The 16,545-nt window shown below is 45.2% G+C and overlaps 1 protein-coding gene across 5 annotated transcripts in view; it reads left to right on the top strand.

The window, feature by feature from the left end:
• The window catches only part of IQSEC1 (IQ motif and Sec7 domain ArfGEF 1), a 300,138-nt gene that overhangs the window by 42,665 nt on the left and 240,928 nt on the right, over positions 1-16,545 (top strand). For all 5 annotated transcript variants that reach the window (XM_058812654.1, XM_058812656.1, XM_058812653.1 and 2 more), the window contains exon 2: positions 16,179-16,208. In XM_058812654.1, the coding sequence (XP_058668637.1) occupies positions 16,179-16,208 (30 nt within the window). The remainder of the gene's footprint in view (positions 1-16,178; positions 16,209-16,545) is intronic.

Raw genomic sequence — 16,545 nt, 5'->3', positions numbered from 1 at the left:
GATAAAACTACGACAGTTCTTCAGCATTTCTGTAGTTTCCTCCAGTAGTTAGCAGTGATGTCAGTGTAATTTTCCCAGCTTAGAGTTACATTCAGTGAGATGATAAAATCAACCTGTGTTAGAATGTTTAGCTGTGAGTGAAAAAGTGGAGATAAATCTTCCCACTCTGTGAACATTTCATACCATGTTACTTCATAAAATTTTTAGTGGAGTCTTCTCTTTGTCTTAGTCTGAATTATCTAAAACTGGGCATGGCCTGAGAAATGGAATGTATCTGTAATGGTGTCAGTTTATCCAATTTACAGCCAATCTTTATTCTCTTAGCACCTAAAACAGGGACTAATTTCATCAGGAGCTGCCTTTTAACCTTCCACTGATTGCCAAGAAAGGAGATGGGCAGGTTCAGTGCTTCCAACATGGAAATTTCCATGGACAATATCCCAAACACATCAGTCTGTTTCAGGTTAAAAAACTCCAAGCCACCACTGTGGGAATGTTCCTCACTGGGGGTCACCAGTTGTGGGGATGTTCACAGGGGTCCCAGGATGAGGGAAGAGATGAGAATCCTGACTCCATGGTTCAGAAGGCTGGTTTATTATTTTATGATATATATTGTATTAAAAGAAAATTATATATTAAAACTGTACTACAAGAATAGAAGAAAGGATTTCATCAGAAGGCAGGAAAAATGAAAGGAAAGGAAATTTCAGGGAAAGGGGGAAGGGAAGGGGGGGGGGGAGGGGGGGGGGATGGGAGAGAAGGGAAGGAAAGGAAAGGGAAAGGGAAGGAAAATCTTGTGACTGACCAGAGTCCAAGACAGCTGGGCTGTGATTGGCCATTAATTAAAAACAACAACATGAGACCAATCACAGATGCACCTGTTGCATTCCACAGCCACAGATAACCATTGTTTACATTTCATTTCTGAGGCCTCTCAGCTTTTCAGGAGAAAAGATCCTAACAAAAGGATTTTTCATAAAATGTGTCTGTGCCACACCAGTAATGGGCAGGTTCCCAACTCCTCAGAGCAGCTCAGATAATTGTAACCATGAGGATGCAGCAGGAAAAGCTTCAGCGCCCCAGGAAAGGCCAAGTGCTCTCAGCAGAACTGGCACAGTCTGTGCTGATGTTGCCATGGGATCACCCTGTCCTTGCTGCTGGCATGAGCAGGAGCACCAGTGAGGTTTGAGTGAGAATTGCTGGGTTTGTGTAGGAATTGCAGCTCCTGATGGTGGCCCAACTTCTACATCCTTACAGTGAGCAGGACAGGCTCCAGCACAGAGAAATGTCCTGTCCCCAGTCCCTGCCTCTGCACAGGAGTCTCTGCCACTGCATGGGGGCTGCCCGGTGCCTGCTAAGGAAGGAGTTGTCCTGAGGGACTGCACTGGAGCTGCAGAGGTGTCTGTGGGCAGCTTGGGCAGCACAAACTTTGTACAGCCTGCAGGCACTGAGGTTTCCAAGCACAGAGGAGTTTCCAAGCACTGAGATGTGCCTGTCCTGTCAGCTCTGCTCTCCTGGTCTCTGGTCAGCAGGGACCCAGTGCCAGCATCTGCAGGGGCTCTGGAGTCACTGCCTACAGAGCTGCCTTCCATGGGGACAGGTTTGTTTGGGAACTCATTGCTCCAGGTAGCAGTGATCCATCAAAATCACTTCACAAACTGAAGTGACTGCTCAGGTGGGGACTGTTGATTTATTGTAAAAGGAAAGGAATCTTAAATTTCAATATCTATGTAAAGAAGCCTCTGGAGTATCATCCACGTTTGATCTCTGAGCTCAGCTGTTTCCATGAGTGGAATGGTATTGCTTTTGTAATGGCAGAGTGCTGTAAAATTGGCTCTTGATGGATGAGCATCCAAAAGGATGCTCTTCCCCCAGCTCTGCACCTACTGAATATCAACTTCAGTGTTGTGTTGGTTTACAGAGTGGAAGGCATTAAATTTCTTACACATGCTAAGAGCTGACCCCTGAGAAGGCAAAGCTGTTTAAGCAATTAATGATTGAGTGCCAGATAAATGTTATCATCATTTCATTGCCTTGTGCCAGTACCACTCATTGGGTGTTGTTTAAATTTCACTGGCAGCTCAAGCACAGCTAAAAATAAATTCATTTGTTTATAGACTTCTTTGACAACAGCCAAACAAACCCACACTGTGTTGTTTTGAGCAGGAGGCACAGAGCCAGCTGAGTGCTCCCTTGGAGGGTGCCTGGTGGGTGCCTGGGGTTGGTTCTTCAGCTGCTTTTCCCCTCCCACCCCTGTTTTATTTCCATGGAAAGCTTTTCCAGGGCTGTGTGCTCCTGCTGAAGGGCAGGTGTGAGTTTGCAGTGTGAGAGCAACCCCTGCTTTGTGTGATGGGGCAGAGCACAGAGAGACTAAAAGTGGCAGCAGGGGAATTGTCAATGCTTGGGGCAGGGCAGAGAGGGATCTTGAGCACTTGAGGGACCCTGAGCCCTTGTCTATAAATCAGAGGGAACTCAGACAAACCCAGCAGTGCTCCAGAGGTCACCTGGCAGGGGAGCAGAGAGAAACTTCACATTATTCCAGCTCAAGGACAGGGGGAGGTGAAGGAAGATAAGGAGGAGGACAAATGGCATCAGCTGTGGTATCTCCAGTTGTGAGATACTGGGGTTGGGATGTCCTGGAGCTGCAGAGCTCTGCAGTGAACAAATGCTTCTTGTGAGAAGGGGAAATGCTGAGACAAAATGTCTTGGCAGTAAAAATAATTCTGAGAAGGTTGCAGTGGGAATAGCCTGACTTGCTGTAGGAACTGGGCATCTGTACCTCTCTCTATGAGGGATGTGTCATGAAAATTAATCCACAAAAACCAGAGATTTATGTCCCATAAGGAGACAGAGGAGTCCTTTGACTTTATTTGAATAAAGGGAGAGGCCATGGGGCATTTCCCTGGGATCTCTCAATTTTTTGGACTACACAGCCTCTTTTTTTATCCTAATTTCCCATTTCCCTTCTCTCTTTCCCCATTGGCTGAGGTACTTGAGAGGTACAGATTTCCCAAAACACCTGATACCAGAGATTTCCCTCTAATGTATAACTCTCCCTTTTAGTTGTTAATTCTTATGGAATTTAGGCTTTTCCCCCATTGTTCATCTTTCAATGTCCAGTTTCATTTATCAGCCAACCTAGAGTTTGTTTGTAAAGACAAATCCAGGGCAGACATCCTGGGCAACCTGGTGTACTGCTTTGTTGTTTGTTTTTTGGTTTTTTTTTGTTTTTTGGTTTTTTTTTCTTTAATAGGAGCAATGTAAAAGGTTATGAGGTGGTTTTGAGCAGAGAGAACTCAGCTCAGAGGTCCAGAACTGTGAATGTTTTCTTGCCAGGGGCCAGTGGAGATGGACAGGATCTGCTTTCACTCAAGGTGGTTATGCCACCAAAAAGCGAGAGTGAAATATGTTACTGTGAACAGTGACACAAAAAAAACCCAAACAAACAATAAACCACCAAAAACTCTCATTCAACAGCAAAACCTCTGAAGACTCATTAGTTGTGTCCAGGTCAGTGTGAGCTGCTGGAGAGTGCTTTGACCTAAAGGACAAAAATAAGATGTGGCAATGTCAAGAGGCAATTGAAAACACCAAACTGTGAACTGAGGGAAAACCAGGTAGAGCTGATTGTGCAGGGATCTCTCAGGTAATGTTTGAGTAACACTTATGGGGGATAAAAAAGGTATTTGAAGCAAAACTTCTAAAAGCTGAATGGATTAGTGGTTAAAACTCTCCCTGAAAGTTGGGATGGTGCTGAAGGTTGTGTTTGAGGACTGATTTTAAGAAAGCAGCAAAGCCACCTCACAAACCATGTTAAACAGTGCCTCTCCCCACTCAGCCCCTTAAAAAGTAATCAAAAAACCTGACTGAAACAAATCCCAAAAATCAAAGCAAAAAAAAACAAACCCCTCCAAAACCCTTCTAAGGCATTTTCAGAAGTGAAGAACTGGGCTGTGTTGCTCCATTCAGTGCCAAGATAATTTCAAAAACCTGTAACCTCCAGATTCTCAGAGGAAGGACATTTTATATGGGGGTGGCTGTGCCAGTTACCACTGCAGGTTGTGGGACAGATGGAAGCTGACTAATAGCAAGAAAACCATTAGCTGTAAGTACAGCCATTATAATTGAAACTGAAGCCTCCAGGCATCCAGAGAGAAGCCAAGAATCCTGACTATGGCATTGTCTGGGTGTTTTTGTAGCTTCTGCATGCAGACTTAATAGTTACAAATTACAGTGTTTCTACAGATTTAACTGAGAGTTGAAATAAAACAAGTTGAAGACTTAAATCCCATTCTTTATGCAGTCTGGTGAGTTATAGCAGTAGAACACACACACGGTTTTGTCTTAATCTTTTCAGGTTTTCTAATTTAGTCTTAATTGGAGGCAAGAATTACATGAAAGGCAGCAGAGCTCCTGTGGCATTTGGAGTTCCCAAGGGGCTCAGGTTGGCTGCAGGGGCAGAGGAACACAGTCATCAAAGGGATTGGACTTAAACATCCTTTAGGAAGGGATTGTTCCCTGTGAGGGTGGGCAGGCCCTGGCACAGGGTGCCCAGAGCAGCTGTGGCTGCCCCTGGATCCCTGGCGGTGCCCAAGGCCAGGCTGGACACTGGGGCTTGGAGCAGCCTGGGACAGTGGGAGGTGTCCCTGCCATGGCAGGGGTGGCACTGGAGGGGATTTAAAATCCAGTCTCACCCAAACCATTCTGGGGTTGTGTGATGTACTGGGAATATCTGTGGGGCCCTGCAGCTCCTGTCCTGAGTGGTGACAGGGCCCTTCCCAAGGCAGGGCACAGCCAGTCCAAGGACAGGCTTATGACTCCAAGTGTTTCTGGTTCTCTTCATGTTTGGCACCTGTCACAGACATCTTTTATGTAAAATCCTTTCCTTAGGATTTTTTCCTCCTGAGAAGCTGGGAGGCCTCAGGAACAAAATGTAAACAATGGTTATCTGCTGCTGTGGAATGCAACAGGTGCATCTGGGATTGGTCCCATGTTGGATGTTTGTAATTAATGGCCAATCACACTCAGCTGGCTTGGACAGAGAGCCGAGCCACAAACCTTTGTTATCATTCTTTCTGATTCCATTCCTAGCCAGCCTTCTGATGAAACTTTTTCTTTTATTCTTTAGTATAGTTTTAATGTAATATATACCATAAAATAATAAATCAGCCCTCTGAAACATGGAGTCAGATCCTCATCTCTTCCCTCATCCAAGAACCCCTGTGAACACCATCACAGGCACCATCCTGAGCCCTGCCAGTGCAGGCAGTGAGGTCAATCCAGAGGGTGACTTTGTTGAGGCTTTAGCCCTTTTCGTACATCTCTGTGTTCCATTTAGGTTGCTCTCTAGAAGCACCATCAATTTTTTCTAGAAAATATCTTTGCTGTTTTAATGGCAAATCACTCAGACTTCTCAAAAATATGTGTGTGGAATTTAAGGAGCTGGTGCCCCTGGAAACAGGACCTGGGTGTAGTTTACCCTGAAAATTTCATCCATACAGTGCCTCAGCTGAAATTGCATAGGGAGGTTTCCAGGGCTGGGTTTTGTAATTACTGTTGGGTCAGTGAATGAATTCCTGGGATGCAGGGTTGATGGCAGCTGTCCCCATCAGTGTCACTGTTTGTTTCTTCTCCTCATGGAATAAACATAGATCTTGTCTTGTATGAAAGATCAGGGGAGAGCTTGAATGGTCTCCAAGCCTGAGGATTAAGGACATAAATTTCATGTACAGAAAATGTCTCGTTCTTGTTGGAGGCTCTGGCCTTTCGCTCTCTGATCCTGCCTGTATCCAAAGCACATTTTGACAAAAACCCTCTGCAGGCAGAGGATTTTATTAAGGAACATAGAAGCACTCGATACAAATGAAAGATGAAACTTGATTCGATAATTTTCTAAATGTTTATGGCTGATGATTGCGTGTTGAGAGGCTGAATTGATGACAAAGTGTTCTGCTGTGAGTATCTTCATAGTCTGAGAACCATTTAGCTGCTGTTGGAAGGATCTCTAAAAGGGACCATAATTGGAGCCAGGATTGTTGAAAAGCCTGACTTTTTCTGAATGTCAGATAAAAGGATGAGCTGCTTGTTTAAACCCCATTTTAAGAGAGATTTTTCTTTCTTTGTAAAGCCTTACCTGGAAATGGAAAGAGATCTGAAATAATCCTGTGCTGTGGCTTTCCACTTCTGCTCCCCCTTAATTGAAGCTGAAATAATGCCTTCTGTATTCGATATTCCACATTCAGTACAGGTGATTGCCACAGGCTAATGCTGCTTAATCCTGCCTTGTCCTTCTGCAGAAAATAAGTGGTGAAGGAATGTGGGGAGAGATTTCTGATGTGCAGCAAGATATGAAAAATTTCCTGTGCAGCTCCTCAGTACCTGTGGGGCTAAACTGCAGCTCTCTCCCTCAGCTGTTAGAAAGCCACTCCACACCTCAGTGAATGAACTGAGCTGGAAAGGTTCATTTAAAGGAATTTGGGTTGGGAAGTTGCTCTTCCCTGAGCTGGGGTAGGGACAGACAAGGCTGCAGGTCAAAGCTGCAGAAATAACTGGATTGGAAACTTTCAGCTGCAGGGGAAAATAAGGAATTGACTCACTTGTAAAATGATAAATGGAGTAAGAATGAGGTATTTCTCAAACAGAGTGGAGGCAGCCTTTCAGTTCAAAAATTCAGTTTTCTGAATTTTTTTTCTTAAAAGCTGTTCCAAATTATAAACAATTGAAGGAGAGATGGAGCAAGGAAAAGAGGTAAAATGCTTTTCAGAGCTCATAAACCAAGGATATTTTTTTTTCATATTTTACCACTTGAGATTCAGGTCCTCATTCTGGTGCTGACTTTAAGATCACCCCTCGCTTGTCGAAGCGAAATATTTTCTTCCCTTCCATATGGCCTTTTGGCAGTGCTCTTACTGAGATCATCAATTGGCTGCTCTGTGCAGCCTAATGGCTTCATCTCGTGAGACAGGGGCTGAGAGAGGCACAGGGATGGGTGAGACAGGAGCTGAGAGAGGCACAGGCTGCAGGGATGGATGAGAGGAGCTGAGAGAGGCACAGGCTGCAGGGATGGGCTGTCCTGGAGTGTCAGAACTCAGCACGTCCCCTTGGATGTCCAGAGTTGCTGAGAACCTCGTCGGGGGGCTCAGAGACCCTGGCACAGAGCCCAGAACACCTGGGGATTTGATTTTGACCCCTGGAGCAAGTTACCAGCTTTGTATGAGGACGTGAAAGTCACACTGGTTTGAATAGTCTAATAACAAAATGATCACTGGGTGAAAATGTAGATTTTAGGATTTTTGGTATGAGGGTTTTGGGGACAAGATGGAGGAATCAAGGCGAGTCTAGTCCTTCTTCTTCTTCTTTTTCTTCTCCTTCTTCTTGTTCTTCATTTTCTGCAGTGATGTTGAACTTTAGGATTGGTTTAGAATAGAAGTGCACTGTCTAATATAGGTTATGGGTATTGGGAATTAGGTGTAAATATGTTATATGTAGTTTGTAGTATAAAAGGACAACACAGAGTGCCTGTGGCTGCCCTGCTGAGCAGATCTTGGCTGGACAGAAATAAAATTTTATAGATAAGAATTAATAAACAACCTCAAGACCAAAAAGTGAAGAGCTCTGACTCGTTCTTCGGATGCGCAGGCTGAAACAGAGACACCCTGCACATCTCGGGGCAGCAATTAACAACAGCAACCCGAGACTGGAGCCCTTCATCCCCCAGACCCTCCACACCCCAAAGTCCCCATCTGCTGCAGGAGGGCAGCAAAGCTTCCTCCTGTGTGTTCTGCTTGGCTGTGTTTCCATCCCAGTGGAATGGAATCCCAGTGATCACAATCCCATTTTCTGTGCACCTGGAGGGGCTGTGCTGAGGGCAGAGCAGGGCAGAATTGGTGACAATGTTGTGACACGTGCCAGGCCCCTCGGGGCAGAGCAGCTGCTGGCTCTGCTCCACCTTCCAGAGGGGACTCCTGTCACCCTGGTTTTTTAAGATTTTCTAAGCCTTCTGATGTTGACATTCTTGTAGTGAACTTTCTCACACACTTTCTGTGAATAACTCATTGTTTTGCATTTCTTTATGGAGGAGGAGAAAGTTGATGGACTGTTGGTTTGACCAGTGTCATTGGAGAGGTGGCACTGTCACCCTCCAATCCACTGCCACTTTTGGAAAACTATAAATGTTGGAATCAGAAAATAAACTCCCCTTTTTCCTTCACCTTGAGAACAGTGGTGTGCGCTTGTGTTTTTTGTGTACTATAATGACAGACACCCAACACTCTGGGCAGAACCCAAATGCGTCCCAGCCTGTCTGTGTTCAGAGCACAGCAGCTTTGGGTGTGCAATGGCACATCCCTGCCCTGCTCACAGGGCCAGCAGCACTCTGTGCTCAGGCACAGAATCCCAAATTTCCCATGTGCTCAGCAGTTTGTGGGGCTGCTCTGCTCTGGGAGGCAGCTCCAGGCTGCCCCTGTCCTGCTGGGGAGCTGCTCTGCCCTGCTGAGCTCACAGATGGTCCCAGTGGGGAGCACCAGGTTGGCAGCACCAGCACTGCCTGCTTGGCTCTTCCTCCAAACCATTTCCAGGCACCAGGAGAGCCCAGGTTACTGCAAACCCCTGCTGGCTGCAGGTGAGGTTGGCAGGGCTCTGCTCCACTCGGAGCATATGGCAGGGACTGGGCAGGGACATCAGGCTGGGCTCCTGCAAATGCCTCCTCAGAGATCTCTGAGAGTTTGGAAGGGACATTTCTTGGACAGCAGTGGCTGAAAGCAGTCCAGGAATGGATATAACAAGCTTGTTATGGAGCCCATATGCCAGGAGCTGCATTTCCATGCTATTTATCACAGCATCACAGGATGGCTCGAGTTGGAAGGGACCCCTGGAGGTCATCCAGGCCAAGCTCCCTGGAGCCCAGGATTGTGCCCAGATGGCCAGGCTGGAGTGGAGAATGCAGTGAGTTATCTGTGGGAGATAAGGGGCTGCTGCCTCTCGTGGGCTGTGATGTATCTGCTGGGCCCAAACACGACAGAAATGGGATCTGTGGCTCTTTTCAGTGTTCCTGGTCAGGATTACAGTTAGAATTCACTTTAAAAGGTAAAAAAAAAAAAAAAAAAAAAAAAAAAAAAAAAAAAAAAAAAAAAAAAAAAAAAAAAAAGGCTATTTTCTCACCTGTGTAACAGCTTTGTAAGGACTGAAGAGCTTTTGTGGTCACTTTTTGTGGTCACTGCCACATGATTAGTGCATTCCCAGAGCTGGGATGGGGATTCTGCTGGGCTGGAGGTGCTCTGCAGAAATAGGAGTGCACACAATCTGCACACAGCACATCTGTGTTAAAAAAAGGGCACATGCAATATTAACTGTCACTTAAGATGGCTAAAAAGTTCATTTCTTTAATGGGAGTTGGAGAAAATAAGGACAAAAAGAGTGTGATTAACGATGTTCTGGGTGAAATACTGTGCTGTCTCATTGAACATGGTTAATTGGTGGTTGTAGGTCTAAAATCCAGTCAATTTAGCAAACAGGTTCATTTTAAGCAGTCAGTCTTGTGTTGTGCTGTAACCCAGAGCTCAGAGCACCCTCCACCCCAGCCCAGCAGAGCTCCTGGGAATTGTTGGGTTTTGGGGGAGCCCTTCCAGCAGTACCTGTGGTTATCCATAGCACACAGCAGGGACTGGGCACATCCCTTCTGCCAGGGGACCTCTTGTTCAAAATGGTGCCTGGAAATGCTCCTTACATAAGTGCCCTTGGATTCTGCAGTGGGTGATTCACAGGTTTAGCTCACATTAACTCTCTGCATGATGCCATCCATGTGGGAGGTGCTGTCCTTTCATGCTCGAGCTGCCACAAGATCATGGGCCAAGCAGCAGCCCAAATTTAGCTTGGATATACTGGTGATGGGACTTTTAAATCTGTTTGGGGCTTGATGGAAATTTCTTTTTCAGCTTGGTGGTGGGAAATGACATCTAAACTGCTCTCTGCACTCAGAATGTATTTATGGGGTTTTTGAGGGTGGGAGCAGTGGACTGGTGCCCAGTGAGCTGAAGTGTGTGGAACAGTGAGACAAATGAACCAGAAGGCTTTTGATGCATTCATCATGACATCCAGCCAGTGTTTAAAAACACGGAATAAGACCAGAGATACAGGTTTTTTGTATCTTGAAGTTACCAAAAGTGCTGGGACCTTAGTATGAGGTTGGTATTATCATAGCTTAGTTGGAATTTTGTGGGAGGCTGTGGTGAGTTTGTTTAATTGTGTTGATGAAGAGGTGTTCACCCTGTTGTGCATAATGACTGAATCTTGCTGAAGGGACCTAATTAGTGGTGAAATTCATCGTTTTTCTCATCCTGACAGTCACCTTGTTAAAATGTTACTGACTGGGCAGTTCTTCCTAGGTTTTTTACCACACTTCTTTCAAGTCTTCAGCCCAGTAGAATGTTTTGACTTCACCCAACACACAGGGCCTTGCTGGCCACAGTTCTTGGGAAGGAAAATTTTTGGGGAAGATGAAACAGGAAAGCCTTATAAATATGATTGTCTGGCAAAAGATTTTGAGAACATGGAAACTATAAGCAAGATTGAAATGAAAGCAAACTTTGAGATCCCTCAGTTACTGAACAATTGGAAAACAATGGCATGGCCAGCTGAAGGTGATCCCCTTTTGATAGAACAATCAATCCCCTCTGCTTGCAGACAGGTCTAAGGGTCAGAGCAGACCCTACAGCTTGGCAGAAGGGGCCCAAAGAGGAGTTTTTAGGGTTTAAAATGTAACACAGTGTGGTAATGTAATGATTCGTATAGGCTGCATGTAAATGTTATAGGATTTGTATATTGTACTGGATTGGTTAGTGAGAATCAGAATATTCAACACAGAAGAAGATTTATTGTATTGGAACGGGAACTTTGCTCTCTTGCCCTTTTACTCTCTCACCCTCTCACACTCTCTCCCCCTTTCTTCTCTCAGCCTGCTCTGAGCTGTGGCTGCAGCTCCCAGCAGGGCCCTGCACCCAGGCCCTGTGCAATAAACCCCAAATCCCAGCAGGGCCCTGCACCCAGGCCCTTTGCAATAAACCCCAAATCCCAGCAGGGCCCTGCACCCAGGCCCTTTGCAATAAACCCCAAATCCCAGCAGGGCCCTGCACCCAGGCCCTTTGCAATAAACCCCAAATCCCAGCAGGGCCCTGCACCCAGGCCCTGTGCAATAAACCCCAAATCCCAGCAGGGCCCTGCACCCAGGCCCTTTGCAATAAACCCCAAATCCCAGCAGGGCCCTGCACCCAGGCCCTGTGCAATAAACCCCAAATTCCACAACCTGGCACCAGAGATCTCTGTCCATCCGTCCTGACCCCTTGATGCTCCTACAGAGAATCTCCCCTGCCTGTGTCTGTGGGGTGTGGGCTGGCTGGGACAGCCCTGGAGCAGCCTGCTCTGCTGGGAGCTGTCCCTGCCCACAGCAGATGGGCTTTAAAGGCCCTTCCAAATCAACTCCCAGTTTATACATTGCTGGCAGTGCTCTGGTGCTCATCCAGACTCTTTAAGCAGGGGTGTAATATTGTAAAATCAGGTGAGCCCAACTCTGGGAATGATTGGCATCTGACTCCAAGGCTTTGGAATGCTGAATACTCTCTTTATTAAAACTATACTATATTACATTACAACTATATTAGAGAGATAATATACTGTACTATATCATACTTCTAACTAACTGCTGAAAACTCGTGGCTGTCAGCCAACAGTCCCAACACACACACGTGGATCCAGCTGGTCAATGAATCAAAACACCATCCCCAGAATCCAACCAAGCCATCCCTTCCGGTAAATAATCTTCCAGCACATGCCACATGTTCAGAACAACAGGAGTAGCAAATGAGATAAGAATTGTTTTTTTATTCTCTGAGATTCCTCGCTGCAATTCCCAGGAAATATCCTTGGGAAGTTGAGCCTTGCTTTTCTCTGTGCACAGAAATGCAGCCACAGTGTGAGGGCAGGACAGTGGCTGAGCTGGGAGGTTTTATTCCAGCCTGACTCCATTCCTGAGCCTGCTCTTCCCAGACTCCTGGGAGGAGAGTGCTGCTTTCCTTGGCAGAGCTTTGCATATCTGCTGGGATCCACAGGGGCACAGAGCAGCATTCACACCCAGCAGGCTCAAATAACAATCCTGGAAAGCTCTAATAGCCTTTAGACAGGGTTGGAGGTTTCCTGGCAACATCTGCCTGGGTTTGAAACGCTGCTCAGAACATTCACCTGCAGGAACCCCACACTGCTCCCTGCTCCTCATACCAGGAGTAAAATTTCTGTGGCCATCAATGAATTCTCTCTGGAGCTCTCTCCCTTGAAGGTAATCAGTTCCTCTGCATTACAGATGCTGGAAGATTTCAAACACTACAGAAGAACAACCTGTGCTGGGCGCAGTTTTGGTTTTGAGGCACATTCTGTGCTCAAAGCAAGGCTTAATCAAATGCATTGATCCTTGTAGTGCTGTGTAAAGGTTCAGTTCAATCTTTTCCTTTTGTGAAAAATGGAATTAGAATGCTCTGTAATATGTGATCACTATGTACTCCAAGTCTCCCACAGTAGCATCAGTTCCTGTGGCTTGTGAGAAGATGCATTTCAGGTGGAGTCTGATTATTCAGTGCATGTTTGAAATGCTGTTAGAAGCCTTGGCTTTTCCCCAGTTCTTTTTATTCTGATGAAGGTGACAGCTCCAAGGAGGTGAGATCTTGAGTGGGATTCCTACCACAGGGGTGGCTCTGTCAACTATTTAAAGCCTTGTCCACTCGTGGGTTCTTACAGAAAGGTTTCACTTCTGCTTTTGGCTGGTTTTGTACCACATTGTGCACCCCCAAACACGAATCCTAGACAAACAGAGTCTCAAAACTGTTAAAATTACTTGCTGTATTCTTTTACAGGACATTGCCACAACTCACTGCCCGGATAAGGTATCTGCTCAGCTAGGAGTTGTTGCAGGGGTGGTTGTGTATCCCAGTCCATATCACACACCTTGGTTCTGAGCAGTGTTTAATGTGGAAAATTATTACTCTCATTAGAGTAATCATTTTCCTCTTGCTCATTAGAGAGCAAGAGGAAAGCTGGTCCTGGAGCTGCCTTTGGAAGCAGATTTACCTTGGGCTGTTCCCCTCTAAGTGCAGCTTTAGGTGTAAACAACAAATCAGATGCCACAGGGCTTTCAGCTTGTTTATCATGGCTCTTGGAGGAATAATGAGAATTGAACATTTCCTGCTGGTGTGAACAGAAATCTTTGGGATGAGGTAAAGCCACTGAAGGAGCTCTGCGGCTGCTGCTGGGGTTCTGAGGTCCTCCTGTCCCCTCAGTGAAGAGGAACCTGGAACCTCACACATTCCCAGTCTGAAGGGCTTTTCCATCCTGTGCTTTTCCCAGCGTTTTCTTTGAAATTGTGTTATTCCTGTAAATGGCTTCCAGTTTTTAGGAGCTGACACTTCCCACCATGGATGGTTTGTTGGAAAATTGCCAACCAAGTCAGCAACTGGAAGCCAAGATAGTTGGTTTGTTGTTCTCCTGCATGGGGTTTTTATAGGAGGGTAGTGGTGACAAAGAGAAATCCTTATGGTGGTGGGAGTGGAGCTGGTTTCTGAAATATACATGTTTTGGATATGGACTGACAGATGGTGATGGCAGTACTTAATTAAACTCAAAAATCATTCAGGATTTTAATGGTCACTTACAGAGGGTTGACAGCCCTCTGTAAACCTCAGGTGCTGGGGGTTTTGTTTTTCTTTACATTTTATTTTTGGTTCAAGGTTTGTTATGGTGGTGCCTGTTCCTCCTGGCATCTGTCTGCAATGAAATTACAGTAATTACTACTGGTAGGAAAGTAATTTCTGCTTCTCTTGGCTATAACAATCTCAAAAAGGACGTATTTCACTGTATTTCCTACTGAGAATGAAATTCATGGGGTCAGGAAGAAGGCAAACTTGTACTTCAATAGGAGTGTAATATTGTAATATTTAGTTCTACTCAAAATGAAATCTTGGAAACCATCCAGGGCTGAGGGGAGAAATCTTGCAGACCGTTGTATGACATTTATCTCATCAGTGATACAACTCAGATCTCTAAATGGAATCTATGCTGTTCCAAGTACTACAGCACAGAAGATATTCTCTATATTGTGGGCTTTTAAATTTTTTTTTAAGGTCTACCTTGAAATAAATAATCCAAGATACTGCCAGAAGCCTTTTCACTTTTCTCCTTGTCTCAGCTGTGCCAGCATCATTTCTTTTGTGTGGGTCAAAAGGAAAAAAGCCAACCCAGAGCCCAGCACATGCTTCCTGTGTGAGCAGAAACATTAAATATCGATCCCCAGTCCTGCCTCTCAAAGAATGCTCAAAGAAAATCGAATGCTTTGTCTCAGACTACAAGCAGTGGTTTCTTTTAGCTCTGTGTTCATTCAGCTCTGCTCATCAATTACTCATTCCCTGAGCAAAATTGACCAGCTCTAAACAACTCTTCAGAATTTACCCGAGTAAGTCTTACCCTTGAAAATGCAAATTTAGCAGCTGAGAAATTTCCCAGCTTTTCTGGGAAACCTGAAAGTAAAGAAGGGGTGGTGGGGGTTGTAGGCCCCCTTTGTTGTCATTACATTGCAAGGGTTCTATATTGCTAGAGTTTTGTACCTCCTTGATGTTTCTCATAGGCAATTTGTCCAGGCATTAACTCATCCTCACAGCAGCCAACTAACCCCAGTTCTCACCACTCCACTCTTTTATAACACTCTTATTGGCTACAGGTGTGACCTGTTAAAATCAGGCCTGTTCCCAATCTCTAATAATTGGCTCAGCTGCAATTCCTTAATGGGGTAAGGTTACTTTCTATACTACATTTATTTTCTTATCTTGTGTCCCCCTACACCCCATTGCCTGTTTTCTGGGCTGTGCTGGGAGGTGATCAGCTTGAGATCCCCCTCACCCCACTGGAAACATCCTGGGGCTCCAGGGAGAGCAGAATGGGCTGCAGGACTTTGGGGGTTTGGGTGCCTGGTGACACCCAGTGACACTGCAGGCTCTGAGCACTGGGACACGTTCTCCCTGCTGGATGAGTTTGTTATTCCAGCCCAGGGGAGAGGCAGGGAATGAAGCCATTAATTGCTGTCTCCTGTATTTGGGAACTTGAAAGCAGAAGCAATTACAGGAACATCTTTCCCAATAAGGTGTGTGCTCTGCCAGATGGAATTTGCTGAGAGCTGAGTGTGGGGAGGTGGCACCTAAACATTCATTAATTTTTTCATTACTCCTGGGAGTGCAGGGCTGAGCTCAGCCTCGTGGGACTTCTGCATTGGGAAAACTGCTTTGAAGTTGTTGTGTCTATTAAACACAACTGGTTCTTACCTGTTCTCCCCTTGTCTTTGGGGAGGCAGCTTTGGGAGTGAGGGAGGAAAGGAATTGGGCAAATGGTTCTATGTTTTCTTCTGGATTTTTGTTTGGTCCTGAAATTTGAATATTATGTTCCCATTCCTCCTTGGAGAAGAAATCCTGTTCAGTGTGAATAATCCTGAATTAAGTTTCTTTGCTTAAAAATATTGGGGAAAGAGGAGAGGCTTGGTTCCATGTTTGATGGATGAAATTATCTCACCTTTAACCTGCCTCTCTGTAGCTTAAGACATCTTATCCCTCCTTTTTGCACATTTCTGAAATTCACAGAAGCATGAGGTTTTAATGATTTTAAATTACCTTTATTTGTCAACCTTGGCCCTTTCTGAGTGTCTGATAAGCTGAATGTTTGATTCCAGGACTATTTGCCTGTGACCTTTTCAGCTGAAGTGTGAAGAAGAGATGAAGACAAAAGTTAAAATGTACAAAATAATTTGCCTCTAGAATAGTGTCAGAGTGTTGCTTCCCACTTGAACAAGGATGGAAAATAAATCTCTGTGCATGTTTGAGGAAGATCTTTATTGAGGATTCAGAGGGTGTCACCTGTTTGAATATTGCAGTTATTGACTTCAGCTGTTAACTGGGTTTTGACTTCTAATAGATTTCCTCGAAGCCTGAGTGGATTTGTTTTTTTTTTCTAAATGTCTTATTAGCAGAAAAAGTACAACAAGCCCTAGAGACACTCACTGAAGTACAGAGGGAGAGCATGCTTGAGAAGGTACATGGCTTTTGAATGATAAATGCTGGAAATAACTGTGTCCTAAGTATTTGTGTTTTACTTTACAGGTCTGAAGGTGACAGCTCAAGAAGCCTTAGGTATGTGTGCATCATCTTGATGTCTTTGTTCTAAGAAAATAGTTTATTTAAAAGCATTAAATAGAAATAGATTTGTTTTTTAATGTGGGCATTTTATTGTTTGTGCTTAGCATGCCATTGGTGTTTTGAGTAAAGGTTCTTCTCCCTTGAGAAGTTACTGAATGCTTCTGTCTCCAGTGTGATTTGGGAGTGAGGGATTAGTTTGGATCATTACAAAAGATTGATGGTTAGTTCCTGGTGCTCCCAATCCAAGTTCCTGGGAGCCGTGTACCAGCTGCTGCGTTTGGGGCAGCATCTGTGCTGAGGGGACACCCATGGGCTGGTTCTGGCTTTCTTA

The sequence above is a fragment of the Ammospiza caudacuta genome, chromosome 12 (genome assembly GCF_027887145.1).
Source record: "Ammospiza caudacuta isolate bAmmCau1 chromosome 12, bAmmCau1.pri, whole genome shotgun sequence".
NCBI lineage: Eukaryota > Metazoa > Chordata > Aves > Passeriformes > Passerellidae > Ammospiza > Ammospiza caudacuta.
This window is presented reverse-complemented; position numbering and strand designations above follow the sequence as displayed.